The 24,608-nt window shown below is 50.0% G+C and overlaps 1 protein-coding gene across 1 annotated transcript in view; it reads right to left on the reverse strand.

Moving 5' to 3' along the window:
• The window catches only part of fgf17 (fibroblast growth factor 17), a 41,538-nt gene extending 25,384 nt beyond the window's left edge, over window positions 1–16,154 (reverse strand). Inside the window, exons 1-2 of the mRNA XM_085970890.1 lie at window positions 15,958–16,154; window positions 15,774–15,810 (exon numbers count right to left, since the gene is read on the reverse strand). Coding sequence (XP_085827016.1) covers window positions 15,774–15,810; window positions 15,958–15,989 — 69 coding nt within the window. The 5' untranslated portion in view covers window positions 15,990–16,154. The remainder of the gene's footprint in view (window positions 1–15,773; window positions 15,811–15,957) is intronic.
• Between the last annotated feature and the right edge of the window lie 8,454 nt (window positions 16,155–24,608).

Genomic DNA, 24,608 nt, shown 5'->3' on the forward strand with positions numbered 1-24,608 from the left:
AGCTTCTTGAGTGTTATTGGAGCTGCACTCATCCAGGCAAGTGGCGAGTATTCCATCACAATCCTGACTTGTACCTTGTAGATGGTGAAAAGTGCTGTTGGTGGGATCTTGCTGTTCTCAAATTGGCTGCCGTGTTTCCTACATTACAACAATGACTACACTCCAAAAAGTACTTCATTGGCTGTGAAGCCCCTTTGGGACGTCCTGCGGTGGTAAAAGGCGCTATAGAAATGCAAGTCTTTCTTCACATGACCCAGTTGTTTGCTGCATCTACTGGGTGAGTGATTGGAGAGAACCAGAAATTTATTTTCAAGTTATCAAATGTCAGCGACAAAGGACCGATATTCCCAGCTGACATTTTGAGTCTCGCCCACTGTCTGCGGATACGGGCGAACCATCTCCCAATGTAGCCAGCCCCCTAAAAAAAAGTGCAAAGCTGCTATTCTCGCCCACAATAGTGCCATCCGTTAAAAAGATGACAAACTGAGAGAGTCTCATTGACTTTAGAAGGAAAGACTTGCATTTCTATAGACCCTTTCACGACCTCAGGATGTCCCAAAGTGCTTTAGTCAATGGAAACAGTTTCCCTTTATTTACTCTTATCAAAACCCCTCATGATTTTGAACCTCTATTAAATCTCCCCTTAACCGTCGCCCTCCTCTCCCGCTTCACCTGCGAGACGAGACGGCGAGTGTCGGCAGGCTATTCGACTCTGGCGGGCGACGCGCCCAGCCGCGCTCTCAGGAGAACAATCCCAGCTTCTCCAGTCTCTCCGCATGACTGAAGTCCCTCAAGCATGATAATCCATTAGCTACCACGAGAAGCCTACTGTGGGTAAGGAGCACCTACAGTAGAATTGCATGAAACTTTCACATCCCTCTCCCCTTAATTGCTTCACTAAAATCCGACTGGGAGCCCCGCTGTATATCATTGGACAGAAACAGCACACCCTGTACATGCGACAATCAAAATCTTTCACCATCACAGTGAGGTACAAGTCTGATAATTAACAAACAAATACGTAGCGCGAACATGTGACATTCCTCTGCTCACCAGTGTAACAGAGTCGTTAGCCCATTTAAAATAAATGGGAAAGTTAATATTGCAGACGGACGAATATCGTGTGCAGAGAGTCACTGATAAGAACATAAAAACATAAGATGTAGGAGCAGGAGAAGGTCATTTGGTCCCTCGAGCCTGCTCCACCATTCAAAAGTACTTCATTGGCCGCTTTGGGACATCCTGAGGTGGTGAAAGGCGCTGGAGAAATGCAAGTCTTTCTTTTACCTTGGGAGCAACTCAAGTGCCTTTTGAACGACCCCTCGTGTCCTCAAACTGATCATTCCCAACAATTATAACCCGTTCTGTATTCTACCGGTTTGAAGTTTACTTGTCACTAACTGACGTAAGAAAACTACTAGGCACTTGGTCTAAGCGTTAAACAAAGCTTTAATCAACTGTTTTACAACATGGAGGTCTATTTGTGTCCTTCACTAGTTCCTGTTAAGAATGTCCTGCGCAAGCTGGGCCCGTGCCTGAGTATTTACACTCTCCCTGGACAGCGCCACCCGCAGGCCGCTCAGTATTATTTCATAAGTCTTTCTTTCATGAATGGCTGATTCATGTCACTAACCTTTTGTCCACCCCTCTTAAGATGGCTCAAAGTAATCTCTCGGGTTCACTTTACCTCTGCCACAGCGACACTATTCAATATACTAAAAACGCCCTGCGCCAGTTATCGTGGTACAGTGGGTGATGGCTGACCACCAGCACGTGCATTCGTGAATTCTACCTGTCTGTATCTCACCAAGAACCTCCCCACTCACCCCACTCCCCCATCCCTCCCCTTTAACCATCCTCTCTCTAGTATGCAGAGCTTAAACTTCTCTAGTTCCTGCTCGGGGATCAGCCCCTTTACACCTGGATCAGACTTTCTGCTCTTCTCTGCAGTTCCCCCAATGCACCCCCATCCCACTTGTAGTCCGCTGACTCGGGTTGTGCCTTCAGGTGAAGACCGATAGACGAGGGCTGTAATCTGAACTGCGGTCGATATCCAATTAGCCGCCCTTTATACACCCAGTCAATTGTCCTTTCCATGGAAGGAGAAATCGCGCGGGACGTACAGTATAATGGGCGATGAGTTCGATATCGTCAGCCTTATACTATCAGCCAAATGGTTCATTCTCAGACTGGCAATCAGTAACTAGTGGTGTTCCGCAGGGGTCAGTGCTGGGTCCCCAACTCTTTACAATCTATATTAACGATTTGGAGGAGGGGACCAAGTGTAACATATCAAAGTTTGCAGATGATACAAAGATGGGAGGGAAAGTAGTGAGTGAGGAGGACATAAAAAACCTGCAAAGTGACATAGACAGGCTAAGTAAGTGGGCAGAGATTTGGCAGATGGAATACAATACTGGAAAGTGTGAGGTTATGCACTTTGGCAGGAAAAATCATAGAACAAGTTATTATCTTAATGGCAAGAAACTGGAAAGTACTGTAGTACAAAGGGATCTGGGGGCCCTGGTGCACGAAACTCAAAAAGTTAGTATGCAGGTGCAGCAAGTGATCAAGAAGGCCAATGGAATGTTGGCTTTTATTGCTAGGGGGATAGAATATAAAAACAGGGAGGTATTGCTGCAGTTATACAAGGTATTGGTGAGACCGCACCTGGAATACTGCATACAGTTTTGGTGTCCATACTTAAGAAAAGACATACTTGCTCTCGAGTCAGTACAAAGAAGGTTCACTCGGTTAATCCCGGGGATGAGGGGGTGGTCATATGAGGAGAGGTTGAGTAGATTGGGACTCTACCCATTGGAATTCTGAAGAATGAGAGGCAATCTTATTGAAACATATAAGATTGTGAAGGGGCTTGATCGGGTGGATGCGGTGAGGATGTTCCCAATGATGGGTGAAACTAGAACTAGGGGGCATAATCTTAAAATAAGGGGCTGCTCTTTCAAAACTGAGATGAGGAGAAACTTCTTCACTCAGAGGGTGGTAGGTTTGTGGAATATGCTGCCCCAAAAAGCTGTAGAAGCTACATCATTACATAAATTTAAAACAGAAATAGATCGTTTCCTAGAAGTAAAGGGAATTAAGGGTTACGGGGAGCGGGCAGGAAATTGGACATGAGTCTAGGTTCGGAATGGTCATGGCCCTGTGGGTAGTGGAGTGGGCCCAGGGGCCGTGTAGCCTGGTTCTGCTCCTACTTCTTGTGTTCTAATTCTGTGTTAGATTTCAGGAGATGGTTTTATTCCTGTTCCTGGCTGGGGTGGAGATCGCCTTTACAGAAGGTAAGTACTGTAGAAAATATAGGGACAGAGTGATCTCCTGGAAGAGTTTCGATCACCTAGATGGGTCGGAGAGGAATTTCCCAGATTTTTTCTCCCAAATTGGCCATTGGGTTTTTATCTGGTTTTTCGCCTCTGCCGGGAGATCACATGGGTTCGGGTGGGATGGAGAGTGATAGAAGATTTGAGGTTAGGATCAGATCAGTCATGATCTTATTGAATGGTGGAGCAGGCTCGAGGGGCCGATTGGCCTGCTCCTATTTCTTATGTTCTTATGTTCTTATGTAAGTTTAAATTACCCCCAAGGAGAGAATAATAAATACCTAGTTTATCTAGTAAGCCTAGTTAAGTAACTGTTAGAACTTCACAAACTCACAACCTCCACCACCTAGAAGGACAAGTGTGCAGGCGCATGGGGACACCACCACCTCCAAGTTCCTCTCCAAATCACACACCATCCTGACTTAGAAATATATCGGCCGTTCCTTCATCGTCGCTGGGTCAAAATCCCGGAACTCCCTCCCTAACAGCACTGTGGGAGCACCTTCACCACACGGACTGCAGCGGTTCAAGAAGGCGGCTCACCACCACCTTCTCAACGGCAACTAGGGATGGGCAATAAATGCCGGCCTTGCCAGCGACGCCCACATCCCAGGAAAGTATATTATTAATAAGTGCCATGGGACGTTCTCCCACATCAAAGGCGCTATGTAAATGCAAATTGTTGTTAAGTTTGGAAAGTGCTTTGTATATTAAAGGAATAGCAAACACTGCACATAAAATCAAAAAGGAACCAAAGAGACGACTGCAGACTCGGAACAGGAATCGTTCTCTTCTATTAGGAACAATCTGCACAAGGAAACAAGCTAATCCTAAACGGTGGCAGTTACACAGCCCAGTGATGCCACACGCCTGTTCTGTTTAGAATGGAGCTTGGAGATGCTGATTGCCCACCCAGTAAACCCATAGCTCGCAAGTGGCCTCAATAGGAGTTTAATTGCTGTTCGGTGAGGCAAAGCTGAAGATTGTCAGGTGTTTGTAAATTTCTATGTCGGACAAAGAACCCAGCGTGAATTTCACTTTTTAAAATATATTTTTAATAGTTTGAAGTCTGATGGATACTGTCAAAACTTCTACATAAAGAGAGAGACAGAGAGATATAGACAGATTGACAGAGATGGACACATAGGTAGATAGAGAGAGATGGGTTGATAGATAGTCTAAGACAGATAGACAGGCGAATAGATAGATGAATGGATAGATAGACAGGCACATAGACTAATAAATAGGGAGAGCTAGATCGATGGATAGCCACCTAGTTTGACATCTATTTGTTTATTCTGAGGGTATCACTTGGCTGGACTTATCACTTGTCCCACACTGGGTTACATTAGATGCTGTTACATACCGGCAAACAAGTTTGTCCCATGCCTTACCGTGTTGGTGCACTAGAGTTGTGCTAAACCCAGGGTTCCTCCCAGTTACCAATGCCAGGGTGAGCTGGTGCTGAGTGTGGGCAAACCAGGCACGCACACAAAGAGGAAACACAGGATTGGCTCAGTTAGTAACACTTGGCCCTCACATCTTCTGTCCGAAGGTCGTGGGTTCAAGTCCCACTCCTGTACCTGAGCCCACAATCTACGCTGACATTAGCAGTGAGGCAGCACCGCATCTTAAAAGATCCCACGGCCACTATTTGAAGAAGAGCAGGGGGAGTTCTCCTCGGTGTCTGGGGACAATATTTATCCCTCATCCAACACCTAAAACATGATCGGGTCATTTATCACATTGCTGTTTGTGGGAGCTTGCTGTGCGCAAATTGGCTGCTGCGTTTCCCGCATTACAACAGTGACGACTCTTCAAATAGTGCTTCATTGGCGGCGATGTCCCATTGCCTTTGGGATGTCCCGAGGTTGTGAAGGGCGCTATATAGTTGCGAGTTCTGTCTTTCTTTCAATGCGGTGACCTGCCAACACAAACACCTCTTAGCACTTTCCACATTTGCCACCAAGGCATCTCTGTGCAGTGACCTCAGCACGGTGGGGGCAGATCCTGAAATAACCCACAGGGAGAGAGAGCGAGAGAGCGAGATCTTTGTGACTCTTCCTGGGAGGCATTCCCAGCCTTGCTTTTTAAGAATGTCACTATTTTTACACCTTTCATTAAAGGCTGCGGCTCATGCCAAGGGCCAGCAGCCGGCCTTGCAAATATGGAAAGGCTCACAGCGGCTTTGCAGGAGTGACTTGCAAAAAAGCGAGTAGATAGCATTGCTGGCGACGGGTGGGGGGGGCGGCGGAGAGGCAGGTAGCAGTCCTTCTGGGACAGCGTGGCCCCTGCCCCTCCCGAAAACTGTCTAACAAGCAAGTTTAAGGCACCCGTTTTTGGACGGAATATTATCTTTAAAAACCTGTTCGCATATGCAGAAATATATGCTGACAGTCACCAGCTGATGCAGCACCACCCTGTGAGTAGGATGGTTATTCCTTCAGAGTGGCTGTTATCACCCATGACTTCACAGACCATTTTTTCAAAATATATTCGTTCGTGGGATGCGAGCGTCGCTGGCGAGGCCAGCATTTATCGCCTATCCCTAATTGCCCTCGAGAAGGTAGTGGTGAGCCGCCTTCTTGAACCGCTGCAGTCCGTGTGGTGAAGGTACTCCCTCAGTACCGGTACTACCGATAGATAGATAGAGAGAGACAGAGAGAGAACATAAGAATATAAGAAATAGGAGCAGGAGCAGGCCATTCGGCCCCTCGACCTTGCTCCGCCATTTAATAAGATATTGGCTGATCTTCTACCTCATCACTTTCCTGGCCGATCCCCAAATCCCTCGATTCCCCCAGTATCTCGGCCTTGAATATACTCAACGACTGAGCCTCCACAGCCCTCTGGGGTCGAGAATTCCAAAGATTCACCACCCTCTGAGTGAAGAAATCCCTCCTCATCTCAGTCCTAGAGAGATAGATATACAGATAGATAGATAGAGAGATGTGGGATAGTTAGATAGATAGGGATATATATATAGATATATATAGAAAAATATGGATAGATATAGAAATAGATACAGGGAGATAAATAACTAGATGGAATTGGAGCTATAAATATAGGAAGATAGATGATTATAAATACAGATATATAGACAGACAAATAAATACAGATAGACAGAGGTTAATTAATAGATAGAAGGATAGATTTAGATATTTGTCTAAAAATAGGTGGATAAATAGGCAGACAGAAACCGATGAATGGATAGAGATAGATAAAGAAGGATAGTAGTCAGAGATACAGATAGATTAATACAGATGTAGATTGACACAGGTAGATGAATCGATCAATAAAGATGGATAGATAGTCAGACGAACTAAGATAGCTGGATAGATCGAGATGGATCAATAGATAGAGAGATAAGTGGATACCTAGATAAATTGATAGACATTGATGGATTGATGGAGAGGCAGATTGAGACAAGTGATTACATAGATATATGAATGAATAAATCGATAGCTGCAGACAGACAGAGATGGCGGCTGGACCGAGGTAGGCGGCTGGACCGAGGTAGGCGGCTGGACCGAGGTAGGCGGCTGGACCGAGGTAGGCGGCTGGACCGAGGTAGTCTTTTCTGCTCTTTTAAACTAAAATATTTCAATTGCACGGGATTATGGATAACTTTCACTGTTGTTTTTTCTGTCCCTGATAGTCGTGTGTCCGATTCATTAACACAGCGAATATTGTCCGCGGAGGAAGGGAAATCCCCAGGGATGTTCCCCACCCGACAGCTTGCGGAGATCCCAATGACACTGGATGAGCTGCCGTTACTGGGACGGCTGCATCGTTCCACTGGATGCTGATTGATTGTTGGGTTTAGCAACACCTCTTCAAAAGTTCCCTTAATGAGGCATTAGCTCGTTAAACAAATCTAAACAATACACATTATATTCTTGTATTATATTGTCTGTCAGCCTTGGCTCTGTGGGTAGCACCCTCGCCTCTGAATCAGAAAGTTGTGAGTGCATAGTCCCACTCCAGAGACTTGAGCACAAAGTCTAGGCTGACACTCCCAGTGCCAGTACTGAGGGAGCGCCGCACTGTCGGAGGGGCAGTACTGAGGGAGCGCTGCACTGTCAGAGGGGCAGTACTGAGTGAGCGCTGCACTGTCGGAGGGGCAGTACTGAGGGAGCGCTGCACTGTCGGAGGGGCAGTACTGAGGGAGCGCAGCACTGTCGGAGGGGCAGTACTGAGGGAGCGCTGCACTGTCGGAGGGGCAGTACTGAGGGAGCGCAGCACTGTCGGAGGGGCAGTACTGAGGGAGCGCTGCACAGTGGGAGGGGCAGTACTGAGGGAGTGCTGCACTGTCGGAAGGGCAGTACTGAGGGAGCGCCGCACTGTCAGAGGGTCAGTACTGAGGGAGCGCAACACTGTCGGAGGGGCAGTACTGAGGGAGTGCCGCACTGTCGGAGGTGCCGTCTTTCAGATGAGATGTTAAACTGAGGCTCCGTCTGCTCTCTCAGGTGGATGAAAAAGATCCCATGGCCTCTATTTGAAGAGCAGGGGAGTCCTGGCCAATATTTATCCCTCAACCAACATAACAAAAACAGATGATCTGGTCATTATCACATTGCTGTTTGTGGGAGCTTGCTGTGCGCAAATTGGCTGCTGCGTTTCCTACATTACAACAGTGACTACACTTCAAAAAGTACATTATTGGCTGTAAAGCGCTTTGGGACATTGTGAGAGGCGCTGGAGAAAAGTAAGTCTTTCTTTTTAATCACCGCCACTAGGAAAGAAAGAAGGAACAAACCTGCATTTCTATAGCGCCTTTCACAAACTCAGGACGCCCCAAAGTGCGTTACAGCCAGTGAAGCACTTCTTTTTCCGAAGTGTAGTCGCTGTTGTAATGTCGGGAACGTGGCAGCAAGCTCGCACAATCAGCAATAGCACTGGGTATAAAGCGGTCCCAGTTGGTAAAGGCAGACCTAGGGAAGTTCCAGCAGGTTCCAGGTTTGACTCTGGCTCGGCCTTCAGTTCGCTGATCTTAGCCGCTGCAGCAGTTGTCTGCCTCAGCCTAGCGAAACCGCTGGTCGGGGTTCCTGCTCCTAATCACTCCCGCGCCATCCCTGCTGAACAGCGCCCATGTCCACTGTGCCTCTTGGTGGAACTGCACTGGTGGCGATGCCGTCCAAGTAGTCCCACCAACACGCTCACCATCTAGCTCACACACGGAGAATACCCACTGGGGCCAGGTTCAGTGCCTTCAGAGTTTTAGTGGGTTATGGTCTTGGATTAGCAACCCTAAGGTCACGAGTCAAATCCCACAACGGCTAATTGTGAAATTGATTTCAGTAAAACTGGCGTGACCATGAAAGCTGTTGGATTGTCATTAAAAACCCCAAGTGGTTCACTGATGCCCTTCAGAGAAGCGAGCTGGCCGCCCTTACCTGGCCTGGGCCGACAGGTGACAAAGCCCTGATGATGAAACTTATGTTCAAACATCCTGAGCTCAGAATCCTCTCCACGGTTTCCAAACAATAGGGGGTCGAATTGCCTTGGTTGCTACGGGTTGTGAAATCGTAAATAGGTTCCGAGTGAATGCATTTACAATGCACACACACACAGCGGCCAGAACAAACATTTCCCGCATGCATCAGTTTCCTGCCAAGTCCAGGTACTCAAAGAGCTTTCGGATGGGTGTCCTCGGTGACAATCATTCATCACGTGGCACCTCACCCCCACCTTCAGGAACAGCTAACTGCTGCACACTGCCACGAAAGGAGAGAATGTAAATGTTCTGATGGAGGAGCCCCAACGGAAACATTAACCTGTCTTTTTCTCTTCCACTTGCCAACTGCCTTGCATCTCCGGCATTTCCTATTCTCACTTCAGGCGATCATTATGCCCCTTTTTATCTCAACAATAACCACTTGCATTTATATAGCACCTTTAATGTAGTAAAACATCCCAAGGCGCTTCACAGGAGCGTGAGCAGACAAATTTTGACACTGAGCCACATAAGGAGATATTAGGAAAGGCGACCAAAAGCTTGGCCAAAGAGGCAGGTTTTAAGGAGCGTCTTAAAGGAGGAGAGAGAGGCGGAGAGGTTTAGGGAGGGAATTCCAGAGCTCAGGGCCCAGGCAGCTGAAGACACGGCAGCCAATGGTGGAGCGATTAAAATCGGGGGATGCGCAAGAGGCTAGAATTGGAGGAGCACAGAGATCTCGGAGGGTTGTGGGGCTGCAGGAGGTTACAGAGATAGGGAGGGGGCGAGACCGTGGAGGGATTTCAACACAAGGATGAGAATTTTAAAATTGAGGCGTTGCCGGACCGGGAGCCAATGTAGGTCAGTGAGCAACAGGGGGTGATGGGTGAACGGGACTGGGTGTGAGTTAGGACACGGGGCAGTGAGCACAGGGGGTGATGGGTGAACGGGACTGGGTGTGAGTTAGGACACGGGGCAGTGAGCACAGGGGGTGATGGGTGAACGGGACTCGGTGCGAGTTAGGACACGGGGGCAGAGGACAGGGGGTGATGGGTGAACGGGACTGGGTGCGAGTTAGGACACGGGGGCAGAGGACAGGGGGTGATGGGTGAACGGGACTGGGTGCGAGTTAGGACACGGGGCAGTGAGCACAGGGGGTGATGGGTGAACGGGACTCGGTGCGAGTTAGGACACGGGGCAGTGAGCACAGGGGGTGATGGGTGAACGGGACTCGGTGCGAGTTAGGACATGGGGCAGTGAGCACAGGGGGTGATGGGTGAACGGGACTTGGTGCGAGTTAGGACACTGGGCAGTGAGCACAGGGGGTGATGGGTGAACGGGACTTGGTGCGAGTTAGGACACGGGGGGCAGAGGACAGGGGGTGATGGGTGAACGGGACTCGGTGCGAGTTAGGACACGGGGGCAGAGGACAGGGGTGATGGGTGAACGGGACTGGGTGCGAGTTAGGACACGGGGGGCAGAGGACAGGGGGTGATGGGTGAACGGGACTGGGTGTGAGTTAGGACACGGGGCAGTGAGCATAGGGGGTGATGGGTGAACGGGACTTGGTGCGAGTTAGGACACGGGGGGCAGAGGACAGGGGTGATGGGTGAACGGGACTGGGTGCGAGTTAGGACACGGGGGACAGAGGACAGGGGGTGATGGGTGAACGGGACTGGGTGTGAGTTAGGACACGGGGCAGTGAGCACAGGGGGTGATGGGTGAACGGGACTTGGTGCGAGTTAGGACACGGGGGCAGAGGACAGGGGGTGATGGGTGAACGGGACTGGGTGCGAGTTAGGACACGGGGGAGCAGAGTTTTGGATGAGCTGAAGTTTGCGGGGTGTGGAAGTGGGAGTCTAAATACCCTGTATATGTATATACACACACATATCTGCTATCTCGCATTCAAAATGCTTTCTGAACATTTTTTATCCACCATTTATTTCTCAGTACCTGAAATTTCTATTGTCTAAAATAAAGGTTTAAACAACAATTTTTTTAAATTACCTATTTCAGAACAATGTGTTTAAGTTTATCCATTGAATTATTCTGTGTATGTGTGTGTGGGGGGGGGGTGATGCAGCATTGCGAAACATCTCCATGATTCCTAGCTTTTCTTCAAATAATTTTGAAAAACAAAGAGGCAAATTTCAAAAGCTTTACTGAGGTAAATTTATATTGAATTTTTTTAAAGAGGCTGTGTGTGTGAGAGAAAAAAGTGAGAGTATATTATTGCACCTGCTGCAGCTTTTGTTAAGAAAGTAATTAAACTAGGAGAGAAAGATAGAGAGTGGTGTGTGAGAGAGAGAGAGAGACTGGCATCAGAGAAAGACTATCAGAAAGAGAGAGAGAGAAAGAGAGAGGCTGGCATCAGAGAGAGAGAGAGAGAGAGAGAAACACTGGTATCAGAGAAAGAGAGAGAGAGACTGTATCAGAGACAGAGAGAGAGAGAGAGAGGCTGGCATCAGAGAGAGAGAGAGAGAGAAACACTGGTATCAGAGAAAGAGAGAGAGAAAGACTGGCATCAGAGAAAGAGACAGTCACGAATAGAGAGAAAGGTGGGCTGGCAAGTTTGTTTTTACCTCATTCTAATTTGATTTTTTTAATATGTTGAATTTTTAAAGAAAACAAAGCCTCTGAGGACAAAGATAGAAAAGGAATGTAGGAGGGGGAGGGGAGGAGGAAAACCGGTTGGGGGTCAGGGGGCTGCTTTGGGGGAGTGAGTGGGAGTGGGGTATTGTGGATGAGTGAGTGGCAGCGGAACAAGCGGAGAGGATCAAGGGGAAAGGTAGGGGTAGTGACGGGAGTGGTAGGAAGGGAAATGGGTCGCGGGAAGGTGAAGGGTTAGGGTATGAAACGGGCCTCGGGGGTGAGGCCAGTGTGAATGATTGGGGGTGAGGCCAGTGTGAATGATTGCGGGTGAGGCCAGTGTGAATGATTGGGGGTGAGGCCAGTGTGAATGATCGGGGGTGAGGCCAGTGTGAATGATCGGGGGTGAGGCCAGTGTGAATGATTGGGGGTGAGGCCAGTGTGAATGATTGGGGGTGAGGCCAGTGTGAATGATTGGGGGTGAGGCCAGTATGAATGATCGGGGGTGAGGCCAGTGTGAATGATCGAGGGTGAGGCCAGTGTGAATGATCGGGGGTGAGGCCAGTGTGAATGACTGGGGGTGAGGCCAGTGTGAATGATCGGGGGTGAGGCCAGTGTGAATGATCGGGGGTGAGGCCAGTGTGAATGATCGGGGGTGAGGCCAGTGTGAATGATCGGGGGTCAGGCCAGTGTGAATGATCGGGGGTGAGGCCAGTGTGAATGATCGGGGGTGAGGCCAGTGTGAATGACTGGGGGTGAGGCCAGTGTGAATGATCGGGGGTGAGGCCAGTGTGAATGATCGGGGGTCAGGCCAGTGTGAATGATCGGGGGTGAGGCCAGTGTGAATGATCGGGGGTGAGGCCAGTGTGAATGATTGGGGGTGAGGCCAGTGTGAATGATCGGGGGTGAGGCCAGTGTGAATGATCGGGGGTCAGGCCAGTGTGAATGACTGGGGGTGAGGCCAGTGTGAATGATCGGGGGTGAGGCCAGTGTGAATGATCGGGGGTCAGGCCAGTGTGAATGATCGGGGGTGAGGCCAGTGTGAATGATTGGGGGTGAGGCCAGTATGAATGATTGGGGGTGAGGCCAGTGTGAATGACTGGGGGTGATAGGCAGAGAGCAGCAGAGGGACACATTTTCTCCAGCAACCCATCCCAAATGGATCCTGCAGCTTATTAGGTGTCAGCTGTGGCTCAGTGGGTCGCACTCTCACCTCTGTGTCAGAAGATTCAAATCTCACTCCACAGATTTGAGCACAAAATCCAGGCCGACACTCCCAGTACTGAGGGAGCGCTGCACTGTCGGAGGGGCAGTACTGAGGGAGCGCTGCACTGTCGGAGGGGCAGTACTGAGGGAGCACTGCACTGTGGGAGGGGCAGTACTGAGGGAGCGCCGCACTGTGGGAGGGGCAGTACTGAGGGAGCGCCGCACTGTGGGAGGGGCAGTACTGAGGGAGCGCCGCACTGTCGGAGGGGCAGTACTGAGGGAGTGCCGCACTGTCGGAGGGGCAGTACTGAGGGAGCACTGCACTGTCGGAGGGGCAGTACTGAGGGAGTGCCGCACTGTCGGAGGGGCAGTACTGAGGGAGCACTGCACTGTCAGAGGGGCAGTACTGAGGGAGCGCCGCACTGTCGGAGGGGCAGTACTGAGGGAGCGCCGCGCTGTCGGAGGGGCAGTACTGAGGGAGCGCCGCACTGTCGGAGGGGCAGTACTGAGGGAGCGCCGCACTGTCGGAGGGGCAGTACTGAGGGAGCACCGCACTGTCAGAGGGGCAGTACTGAGGGAGCGCCGCACTGTCAGAGGGGCAGTACTGAGGGAGCGCCGCACTGTCGGAGGGGCAGTACTGAGGGAGCGCTGCACTGTCGGAGGGGCAGTACTGAGGGAGCACTGCACTGTCAGAGGGGCAGTACTGAGGGAGCGCCGCACTGTCGGAGGGGCAGTACTGAGGGAGCGCCGCACTGTCGGAGGGGCAGTACTGAGGGAGCACTGCACTGTCAGAGGGGCAGTACTGAGGGAGCGCCGCACTGTCAGAGGGGCAGTACTGAGGGAGCGCCGCACTGTCGGAGGGGCAGTACTGAGGGAGCACTGCACTGTCAGAGGGGCAGTACTGAGGGAGCGCCGCACTGTCAGAGGGGCAGTACTGAGGGAGCGCCGCACTGTCGGAGGGGCAGTACTGAGGGAGCGCCGCACTGTCGGAGGGGCAGTACTGAGGGAGCACTGCACTGTCAGAGGGGCAGTACTGAGGGAGCGCCGCACTGTCGGAGGGGCAGTACTGAGGGAGCGCCGCACTGTCGGAGGGGCAGTACTGAGGGAGCGCCGCACTGTCGGAGGGGCAGTACTGAGGGAGCGCCGCACTGTCGGAGGGGCAGTACTGAGGGAGCGTTGCACTGTCGGAGGGGCAGTACTGAGGGAGCGCTGCACTGTCGGAGGGGCAGTACTGAGGGAGCACCGCACTGTCGGAGGGGCAGTACTGAGGGAGCGCCGCACTGTCGGAGGGGCAGTACTGAGGGAGCGCTGCACTGTCGGAGGGACAGTACTGAGGGAGCGCTGCACTGTCGGAGGTGCAGTACTGAGGGAACGCTGCACTGTCAGAGGGACAGTACTGAGGAAGTGCTGCACTGTCGGAGGGGCAGTACTGAGGGAGCGCTGCACTGTCGGAGGGACAGTACTGAGGGAGCGCTGCACTGTCGGAGGTGCAGTACTGAGGGAACGCTGCACTGTCGGAGGGGCAGTACTGAGGGAGCGCTGCACTGTCGGAGGGACAGTACTGAGGGAGCGCTGCACTGTCGGAGGTGCAGTACTGAGGGAACGCTGCACTGTCAGAGGGACAGTACTGAGGAAGTGCTGCACTGTCGGAGGTGCCGCCTTTTGGATGAGACATTAAACCGAGGCCCCGGCTTCTCTCTCAGGTGGGTGTAAAAGATCCCACGGCACTATTTCAAAGAAGAGCAGGGGAATTATCTCCGGTGTCCTGGGGCCAATATTTATCCCTCAATCAACATCACTAAAACAGATGATCTGGTCATTATCACACTGCTGTTTGTGGGAGCTTGCTGTGTGCAAACCGGCTGCCACGTTCCCTCCGTTACAACAGTGACCACACTCCAACAAAGTAACAAATTGACTGTAAAGCGCTTTGGGACGTCCTGAGGACATGAAAGGCGCTATAGAAATGCAAGTCTTTCTTTCATTAAATAAGTCCAATTAGAATAAATGACTTGTGTAATAAATTGAGAAAAGTTCTTTAACGTGTTACGTCTAACACGCCTGCTGTGAAGTTGAGTTTGATGTTATCACAGCTGATACAAAGAATACTGTAGATTTAATCAGCAGACACTCTCCTGCTCTCTCCCCTTGCCCATATTATGCTCACGTTAAACCCGATTGGATTAGATTAATTAGATTAAGTTCCCAGTTAAAAGGGAGTTTAAAGAAAGACACTTTTTAATAAATTGCTGACCAACTTTTCCCCTTTTTGCAGTCACAGATGATTGTTTTTAAACCACGATTGATTGTCAATTCACGTTGTATATTCTTTAAGCAACTTCAGCCTATATAATTATAACCGCGTGTAATGTGTGCAGAACTCCGCACTAAATCATCCGCCGGCTCAATGCTAGTCCTGTCCATTTGCAAATGACGCTCTTAAAACAATGTCCTTTAAATAGCCGCGCTGCCACTGTTCCTATGAATCTGCCGGCAGACCGGAGATTAACTGGGAGAGGCTGGCTAATATTGATCCGATCCCTTTATAGATCACCATGCTTTGTCCCCCACTCCCACTCCCACTACGCATTCTTAAACGCATCAGTTTTCACACAAATAAAAAGCCCAAAGTAAATCTTTCGCGCTCCCGCCACATTATTTTTACACGCTGGAAGCGCATATCGGGAATTCAGGCCCAGGATTTTCAGAGCGTTAGCCGGGAAACATTAAATGCCGAGAAGATTTGCATCAACGTTGCTTTTCTTTCCGCCCCCCCCCCCTTCATTCTTTCTTCCCATTTATTTTATTTTATCTTTCTTTCCCTCCCGCCTCCGGGCAAACTCGCTATCCGCAGGTTCTAGCCGTGCCCGCGTATGGCGCCCACATGCCCGCCTACATAACAACCGTCACCTCGCATTCAAGGCAAGTCCAGCACCGAATCGCTTCGCTGCGCGCTCCCGAGGGCTCTGACACGGTATAAACGCAATCTCAAACCTTCCTCCAGCGAAAGAAGTGGAGTTAATCTCCTATTAGAATAAGGAGGAACTTTAAACTTACTTTGCAAAAAGTTTAAAATGGGCTTAAAAGTTCAAGGGGCTTAAAAGAGGACAGTTAAGGTGCAACATCAGAAAGGGCACTGTCACTTTAAAAAACCTTAAAAATGCCCCAATACCAAATTATAATAAAGTATATCGTGTACTTACCTGGGCTTGGAAGCTCAGTAACAGGAACTGTAGGCATCTATCACAGAAATAATGGCAAAATCAGATATAAATATTACAAAGCTGACCATATTTTACAAATTGCTTTCTATTATAAAATCAGATTTAAATTACTGCAGAACTGCTAATTGCAAATGCGTCTTGAAATGAGAGCAGAGGCGCTTACAGATAAATGTACTGAGACGCTAACGGATGCATCGCTGATGCTCTGTTCTATTTGCTGCTCTCAGTGACTCCTGGAGCCCGAGCTTTGGCTGCCTGCCTTTTTTTTTTCTTGTTTCGTGTCCGCCGGCAGTAATTCGACAGAGGCCCGGGGCGGGGGGGCTGGAGGAACCCTGCGCCTTTAATGCAGCCTGTGACCCACTCAGTGATGTCCAGCAATGGGCTCAAGCAATGGGAATTAAATGCTTCCCCCCCCAGCCACCCCTCCCCGCCTCCTGTTGCAACAAAGCGGAAGGGTGCAAATCCCAAATATATATCAATTGGAAACAAAAAATTCGTTGCACTTTCTTCTAATCTTCAAGCCGAACCTCCCAACATCAACGGTGCATTTTATTAGGGTCTTGCCCTGGCTTTGCACACTGTCTCGCCGTTATTTCTAGGCTCCTGGAGCTGCATTCTCATCTTGCCCACGGTGACAAATGTCAGAGGGAGTCCCGAGTCTTTGAATAGAAAGTTCTTTTTTTAAGCTGTCCAGATTTGCGCCTCTTCTTGCATTTAGTCCATTGGTGAGAGAGAGAGAGAGGTGAATGTGTCCCTCAGGCTGGCAAGAGATGGTTTGAAGAGAGAGCTTGGAGGGACTGGAGGGATAGAGTGCGAGGGAGGGAGGGATGGGGGAGGTGGACACCAGGGAGATACAGTCTTTCTCTCTGTCTCTGTCACTTGTTGAATTAAAAGCCTCTTGGCTACTGGCTCCTGTGGTGGGTTAATGACTTGTCCTGATACCAATCCACTGAGAACAGCCCTCAGTAAACACTTGCCAAATGCCAGGCAATCGCGTCCTCCTTTTATCCATTTCAGTCAAGTTATCACAACACTGAAATTCATTAACAGTGTTAAGTAGAGTTCGCCTTGAACCGTCAGCACTGGCATTTCTGAATCGTGTGGTCGATGGTGAATCAAATGAAGTAAACGCAATCTTCTAGTCTTAATGGATTAAATGCCCCCCTTTCTTAGTTTACCCCTATTTCCACCCTCTGTTCCTACTTGTCTGTTCACACAGACCGAACCCGTCAGTGCAAAAACCTCTCGGTGCTCTTTCTGATACCGAGCTGGGTCTCCAGTCCCAAGCCCTCTCAGGTGGACAAGAAAGATCCCATGGCTCTATTTCGAAGGTGACCAGGGGGAAGTTCTCTCCGTCGTCCTGGGGCCCAATAGTTATCTCTCGACCAACAGCACTAAAACAGATCAATATCACATTGCTGTTTGTGGGAGCTTGCTGTGCGCAAATTGGCAGCCGCGTTTCCTACATTGCAACCGTGACGACACTCCAAAAAACAGTACTTCATTGGCTGTAAAGCACTTTGAAACGTCCGGAAGACGTGCATGGCATCCTCAAACACAAGTTCTTTCCTCCTTGGTAATCGCGGACAAACACTGAACGCATTTGTATGACATTCCTCTGCCCACTATAGATGCCTTAACCCCTTCATTTTAAATGGCTTAATATCGCCACCGGAGTGGGGCAGGGCGAGGTCATGAAGGCGATCTGAAAGCAAGGATAAGAGTTTTGAAGCGAGCTGCTTGCGGGCCACAGGGAGCCAATGGTCTGTCCTCCCTCACCTCCGTGCGCTGGACCCTACCCGGGGGGGGGGGGGGGTCAGCCTGTCCTGTGGGAGCATCTGGACCATTTATATAACCTGGACCCTGAAATACAGGTGGGTTCAGGCCGTTGCAGGTAGAGCGCACTTTGGGTGACTTTGAGGTTCCATTTATTACCTGACGAGGTCGGAAGAAATGTGAAGTTGCCCCGAGATCGTTGTCTGAGCCAAGAACACTACACGATGCGAAAATGTTCATTTTTCAAATTTGTGGGCGTCGCTGGCAAGGCCGGCATTTATATTGGCCATCCCTAGTTACCCTGAGAAAGTGGTTGTGGGCCTTGTTCTTCAACTTGATAGCAATTGCTTTACAACTTATGAAGGGTTTTGATGGAGTAAATAAGGAGAAACTGTTTCCAGTGGCAGGAGGGTCGGTAACCAGAGGACACGGATTGAAGGGAATTGGCAAAAAAAACAGGAGGAGATGAGGAGAATGTTTTTTACGCAGCGAGTTGTTGTGATCTGGAATGCGCTGCCTGAAAGGGCGGTGGAAGCAGATTCAATAGTAACTTTCTAAAGGGGAAATGGATAAATGCTTGAAAAGGAGAAATTTGCAGGGTGATGGGGAACGTCCCCCGTAAGCCGGGCCGCCTCATGCGCCGCCTGCCTCCCCCAATGCGTGGCCCATTCAAATTTCGGCGCATGCGCGGTAGCTACAGTGGAAAAACCGTCGAGCGGCCTGCGCGGGACCTTGCAGGTGTGCAGCCTTCCTGCTTAGCGGAAATATTGGCTACGGGGAAAGAGCGGGGGAGTGGGACTAATCAGAGAGCTCTTTCAAAGAGCTGGCACAGCCAGGATGGGCCGAATGGCCTCCTTCTGTGCGGTGTGATTCTATGAACTGGTTTGCTAGGCCAGTTTCAGAGAGGACCTTAGTCATCAACCACTCTCTCTCTCTTAGGCAGTCCCTCGGAACCGAGGATGACTTGCTTCCACACTAGAAATGAGTTCTCAGGTGACTGATGAGTCCAATGCGGGACCTACAGTCTCTGTCACAGGCGGGGCAGACGGTGGTTGAAGGGGCGGGTGGGTGGGGTGCTTGGGTTGACGTGCGCTCCTTGCGCTGCCTGCGCTTGGCTTCCGCTTGCTCCCGGCGAAGAGACTCAAGGTGTTTGGCGTCTTCCTGGATGCTTCTCCTCCACTTTGTGCGGTCTTGGGCCAGGGACTCCCAGGTATCGGTGGGGATGTTGCACTTTTTCAAGGAGGCTTTGAGGGTGTCCTTAAACCGTGTCCTCTGCCCACCCGGGGCTATCCTGCCGTGTCGGAGCTCCGAGTAGAGCGCTTCTTTTGGGAGTCTCATATCGGGCATGCGGACAATGTGGCCCATCCATCAGAGCAGATCGAGTGTGATAGTGCGGGACTGCAGTTACGCGCAGGCCAGACTGGGCAGGGGTGGTTGGTCGATTCCCTTCCCTGAAGGACACCAGTGAAAGCGGTTGGGTTTGGAGGACAGTCCAGCAGCATTCACGGTCTCTCCTGGTGCCAGTTCGAAACAGTAGACACGAGCTTTCAAAAGCTATGGGAAGTCTCTCCAGGTCACACACCATCAATACACAGCTACACTGTAAATACATGAAGAAAGCTCATCGCACAGCAACAATAGCCATCCACTAATGACCGCTAGACTGTGTTTACTCACCATTATTATGCAGTAGCTCCTAAGAGCAGGCACACAAAACATTTGTAACAAGCCTCATTCATTTCTTCTTATCAGCTTAAGTAATGCGAAATAACATCAAACTTCACCAAAGGGGGCGAGAGTGTTAAAAACCAATGGCTTGGCTAATAACACAATTAAGAGTAATCGCATAAAAACTTCTCCTTCCAGCCTCAGAGCAAACCAGCTGAATGAAAAAGAAACCTTTTTATTATATATTAGAGGCGATGGGGAGGGCTTGATGTGCTGGTACAGGATGGGTCCTGTACTGACCATCGGGGTCCCAATCCACATTCACACAAAGACACAGCTCCTCTCCAGCCCTGCTTTAAAAAAAAATCAAACCAGCGCAAAGAATTACACGACTAAATGAAACTTTCCTTTTTTTCCCCTTCTCTCCTGCTTCGGTCGTCTTCCCTGGCCTCACTGTAACAACTTCCTTGGTGAGACCACATCTTGAGTATTGTGTGCAGTTTTGGTCGCCTTATCTGAGGAAGGATGTTCTTGCCATGGAGGGAGTGCAGTGAAGATTCACCAGGCTGATACCTGGGATGGCAGGAATGACGTATGAGGAGAGATTGGGTCGATTGGGCTTATACTCGCTGGAGTTTAGAATGAGAGGGGATCTCATTGAAACTTATAAAATTCTAACAGGACTAGACAGACTAGATGCAGGAAGGATGTTCCCAATGGCGGGGGAGTCCAGAACCAGGGGTCACAGTCTAAGGATAAGGGGTAAGCCATTTAGGACTGAGATGAGGAGGAATTTCTTCACCCAGAGAGTGGTGAACCTGTGGCACTCTCTACCACAGAAGGCAGTTGAGGCCAATTCATTAAATATATTCAAGAAGGAGTTAGATATATTTCTTAAGGCTAAAGGTGATCAAGGGATATGGGGAGAAGGCAGGGACCGGGTACTGAATTTGGATGATCAGCCATGATCTCATTGAATGGCGGAACAGGCTCGAGGGGCCGAATGGCCGACTCCTGCTCCTATCTCCTATGTTTCCGCTTATATAACGCCGTTTGTAGTGGGAAAGGGACAACTAACAGGAGTGGACCAAGAGTTTGTTCAGAGTGAGTGGAAAGGTGTCAGCGGCAGCTTCCCCCTCCCTGAGGGACATCAGTTGGGCTTTTCCAACAATCCAGCTGCTTCCAGAGTCATTTTCTGTTGCTAGCCCACATGTTGCCCGATTTATTGGAGCCCTACTGTATCAATACAGTTGCTTCAGTTCCACCCTACGTAAACTAGAGCTCATCCAATTCTCTGCTGCCCGTGTCCTAACTCGCACCAAGTCCCCTTCACCCATCACCCCCTCTGCTCACTGACCTACATTGGCTCCCGGTTAAGCAACGCCTCGATTTAAAAATTCTCATCCTTGTTTTCAAATCCCTCCGTGGCCCTCGCCCCCCCACTATCTCTGTAACCTCCTCCAGCCCCACAACCCCCCGAGATATTAGCGCTCCTCTAAACCTAGCCTCTTGAGCCCCGATTTTAATCGTTCCACCATTGGCGGCCGTGCCTTCAGCTGCCGAGGCCCCAAGCTCTGGAATTCCCTCCCTAAACCTCTCCGCCTCCCTCTCCTCCTTTAAGATGCTCTTTAAAACCTTTTGGTCATCTGCCCTAATATCTCCTTATGTGGCTCGGTGTCAAATTTTGTTTTATAATACTCATGTGAAGAGCCTTGGGATGTTTTACTACTTTAAAGGCGCTATATAAATACAAGTTGTTGTTGTTGTTCAGTGTCCTACAGTAGCCAGCAGACTGTGCCTGTAAGATAACTCATTCAAAACTACAGTGAAAGGGATTCTGTAATATGGTGAGTCAAATAAAGAACTTGCATTATTACTGCGCCTTTCATAGCTTCAGGACGTCCCAAAGCACTTTATAGCCAATGAAGTACTTTTTGAAGTGTAGTCACTGTTGTAATGTGGGAAACGCGGCAGCCAATTTGCGCACAGCAAGATCCCACAAACAGCAATGTGATAATGACCGGATAATTTGTTTTAGTGATGTTGGTTAAGGGATAAATATTGGCCCCAGGACACCGGGGAGAACTCCCCTGCTCTTCTTCCAATAGTGGCCGTGGGATCTTTTACATCCACCCGAGAGGGCAGACGGGGCCTCGGTTTAACGTCTCATCCGAAAGGTGGCACTGGGAGTGTTAACCTAGATTTTGTGCTCAAGTCTCTGGAGTGGGGCTTGAACTCACACCTTCTGACTCGGAGGCGAGAGTGCGACTCACTGAGCCATGGCCGACACTGTCACCTCCCATTTATATTGTTTGACAGAGTCAGGGTGCTGTTAGACGAAAGAAGGGACTTGTATTTATACAGCACCTTTCATGACCTCGGGCGAGCAGGAGAACTCCCCTGCTCTTCTTCGAAATGGCGGCCGTGGGATCTTTTACGTCCACCCGAGAGCAGACGGGGCCTCGGTGTACTCTTTTGATTTGGTGCTTAAACAAATAAACTGTAACTAATAAAACTTTAAATGAACCTTAACAACTTAAATTAAAATTGTGTTGGTCAGGGTGATGATGCACTCCAGTCCCCGCGGCGCCCACCGGTCGCGGAAGTACTCAAGCGTGCCGGCGGACACCGCGTGCTCCATCTCCAGGGCCACCCGGGCGCGAACATGGCCGCGGAAGAGAGGGAGGCAATCTGGCTGGACGACCCCCTCGACCGCCCGCTGCCTGGACCAATTGATGGCTTTTTTAGCTAGGCCCAGGAGCAGTCCTACGAGGAGGTCCTCCAACCAGCCCGCTCCCCTCCGCACCGGGTGACCGTAGATCAAGAGCGTGGGACTGAAGTGCAGCCAAAAATCGAGGAGCAGCCCCCTCAAGTAATGAAAGAGGGGCTGCAACCTCTCACATTCCATGTAAACGTGAAACACGGACTCCTCCAGGCCGCAGAAAATGCAGGCGGCCTGGGAGTCCGTGAACCTATCTAAAACCATATTGCACGGGACCGCTCCGTGCAACACCCTCCAGGCCAAGTCCCCGATAGAACAAGGGAGGACTCCCGCGTAGAGAGCCCTCCATTGGGGACCTCTGCCTCCGCCGGACGACAAGATGGCACGCCAAGGCGTGTCCGGACGGCAGGCGAAGATGGCAAAGTGGAGAGTGTGCAGGAGCAGCCCGTACAGGAAACACCTCCGTGCGGAATGAAAAGGCACGGAGGGTATTTCCTCGAGACGGCTCAAGTTGTGAGGCGCCGGTTCCCGAGGGGAGTTTCGGGGCTGGGCGCCGATGAGGAATTCCGTCCGAACGGGGGAAAGCTCGGACGGGATCGCCCCACGTGCTTGAGCCACCTCAATACACCTAGTGGAGCCGGGGGGGCCTCGGTGTAACGTCGCAACGTCTGTTGGCATCTCTGAGAAACTGTGCTTGCATTGGATGCAGCTGCTCAATGATTCTCATTATGGGTCGAGCGTGGCGTTGGGGACCCAACTGTGGGTTTGGAGCCAAGGGAGATGTCATCGCCATCCCACTGGCGCTGAAATCAGTCGAATGAAGATCAGGCAGATTCTATAAAGGGCGTGAGATCGGACCCATCAGGTTACCAAACTAAGCGGCAAAAACGTTGTCTTCATTTAACCCTTGGTTTAAGAATTGAATCTCCATGGCAACTCAAGTTGCAAAATGAGTATCTTCCAATTTGTTAAGTGGATAATTTTCAAAGTGAATTTGACACTTGCCTCCACTCTTGCTCACTGGGATCTGGAGAATGGCTTTTATGCCCAGCTGCAATTCTAGCCTGTTCCTTTACTACTTTAACGGCGCTATATAAATGCAAGTTGTTGTTGTTCCGTGTCCTACAGTAGCCATCCCTTCTGCCTTTGAGTTTAGAAGATTAAGGGGTGATCTAATTGTGGTGTTTAAGACGATTAAAGAAGTCGATAGGATAGATAGAGAGAAACTCTTTCCTCTGGTGGGGGGAGTCCAGAACTAGGGGGCAGAACCTTAAAATTAGAGCCAGGCCGTTCAGGGGTGATGTCAGGAAGCACTTCACACAAAGGGTGGTGCAAATCTGGAACTCTCTCCCTCATAAGGCTGTTGAGGCCGGAGGTCAATTGAAAATTTCAGAATTGGGATTGATAGATTGTTGTTGGGTAAGGGTATTAAGGGTTACAGAACCAAGGCGGGGAGATGGAGTTAAGACACACATGATCTAATTGCATGGCGGAACAGGTTCGAGGGGCCGAATGGCTTCCTCCTGTTCCTGTGTTCCTATGCTCGAAATATTTAGAGCTATTTATCAACATCCGAGGTCAGTGAGAGTAATTGCAGCTGTAAATTTAAGTCTGCAGGTTAATGACTGGTGTTCTTTCTCTCTTCTTTTAAAGATTGTTTTCCATCTATGGTGAAGTTTCATGCCTGGGATCTTCCATGGCATTGCACACGGTAAGTCTGGTAGTGAGTTTTACGAGGACAGGCATTTTATACCATGTATTATTCTGCTGCTACAGTGAGGCTGTAACTAGGGATGGGCAATAAATGTCAGCCTTGCCAGCGACCACCCACATCCCGAGAATGCATAATAACCCATGGTTCTCTGACACCTCACACCAGTGACCACTCTTCATTCTAGACAGCAAGCGTTAGTGGCTGTTTGACTTCGGGAGCCATCACAGCTGGCCCAACCCTGCCCTTGCCTAGCACACACTTTCAGCAGAGGTTACTAACCACCATCAGAAGCAGCGGTCCTGGTTGGGTTTTACCCATTCTAGCCTATGTGGCCAAGTGTAGTAGCCCACTGCCATATCACCTGAGACTGGCACAGCCTAGGAATGAAAGCTGGGACCCTCCTGGTCTACACAGCTGAGTACCTTAATGTCCAATGCATTTACCATGGAGCCATGGAGGGGCCTAAGCTTTGCACATTTTTCCAAACGTTGTACCTCAAACATCTATCGAGGTATGCACCATGAAGTCAGGATTAGGAGCAGTTCCGCCGTGTGAATCGAATATGCTGTTGGCTCTGTGCCATTAACTCACTTCCAATCATCTCCGCCCTACTCTCCTGTGCTCCCTGCCTAAACCCCTCAGGTTTACCACTGCCGCCCCTAGCCCCGCACCCCCCCACCCAACTACCATTTCTAAAAGCTTCCTCCAAACCCATTGTTCCTCCCATGCTTTCAGCCATCTCTCCTAACACTCCTCAACATCTGCCATTTCTCTGTGAATCAGCAGGGGACTAGACTAGAGGCCATCTGTAAATGCGAGTTCGTGCTGCTTACTCAATGCTGTTGTTGCAGTTCATGTTATTGGTGCTATTGCAGATGTTGCTGTTGCAGATGTTGCTGTGGCAGATGTTGATCTTGCAGATGTTGCTGTTGCA

Source organism: Somniosus microcephalus, chromosome 30 (assembly GCF_052327205.1).
Source record: "Somniosus microcephalus isolate GS21.2 chromosome 30, FLI_Smic_1.0, whole genome shotgun sequence".
In the NCBI taxonomy this organism is placed as follows: domain Eukaryota; kingdom Metazoa; phylum Chordata; class Chondrichthyes; order Squaliformes; family Somniosidae; genus Somniosus; species Somniosus microcephalus.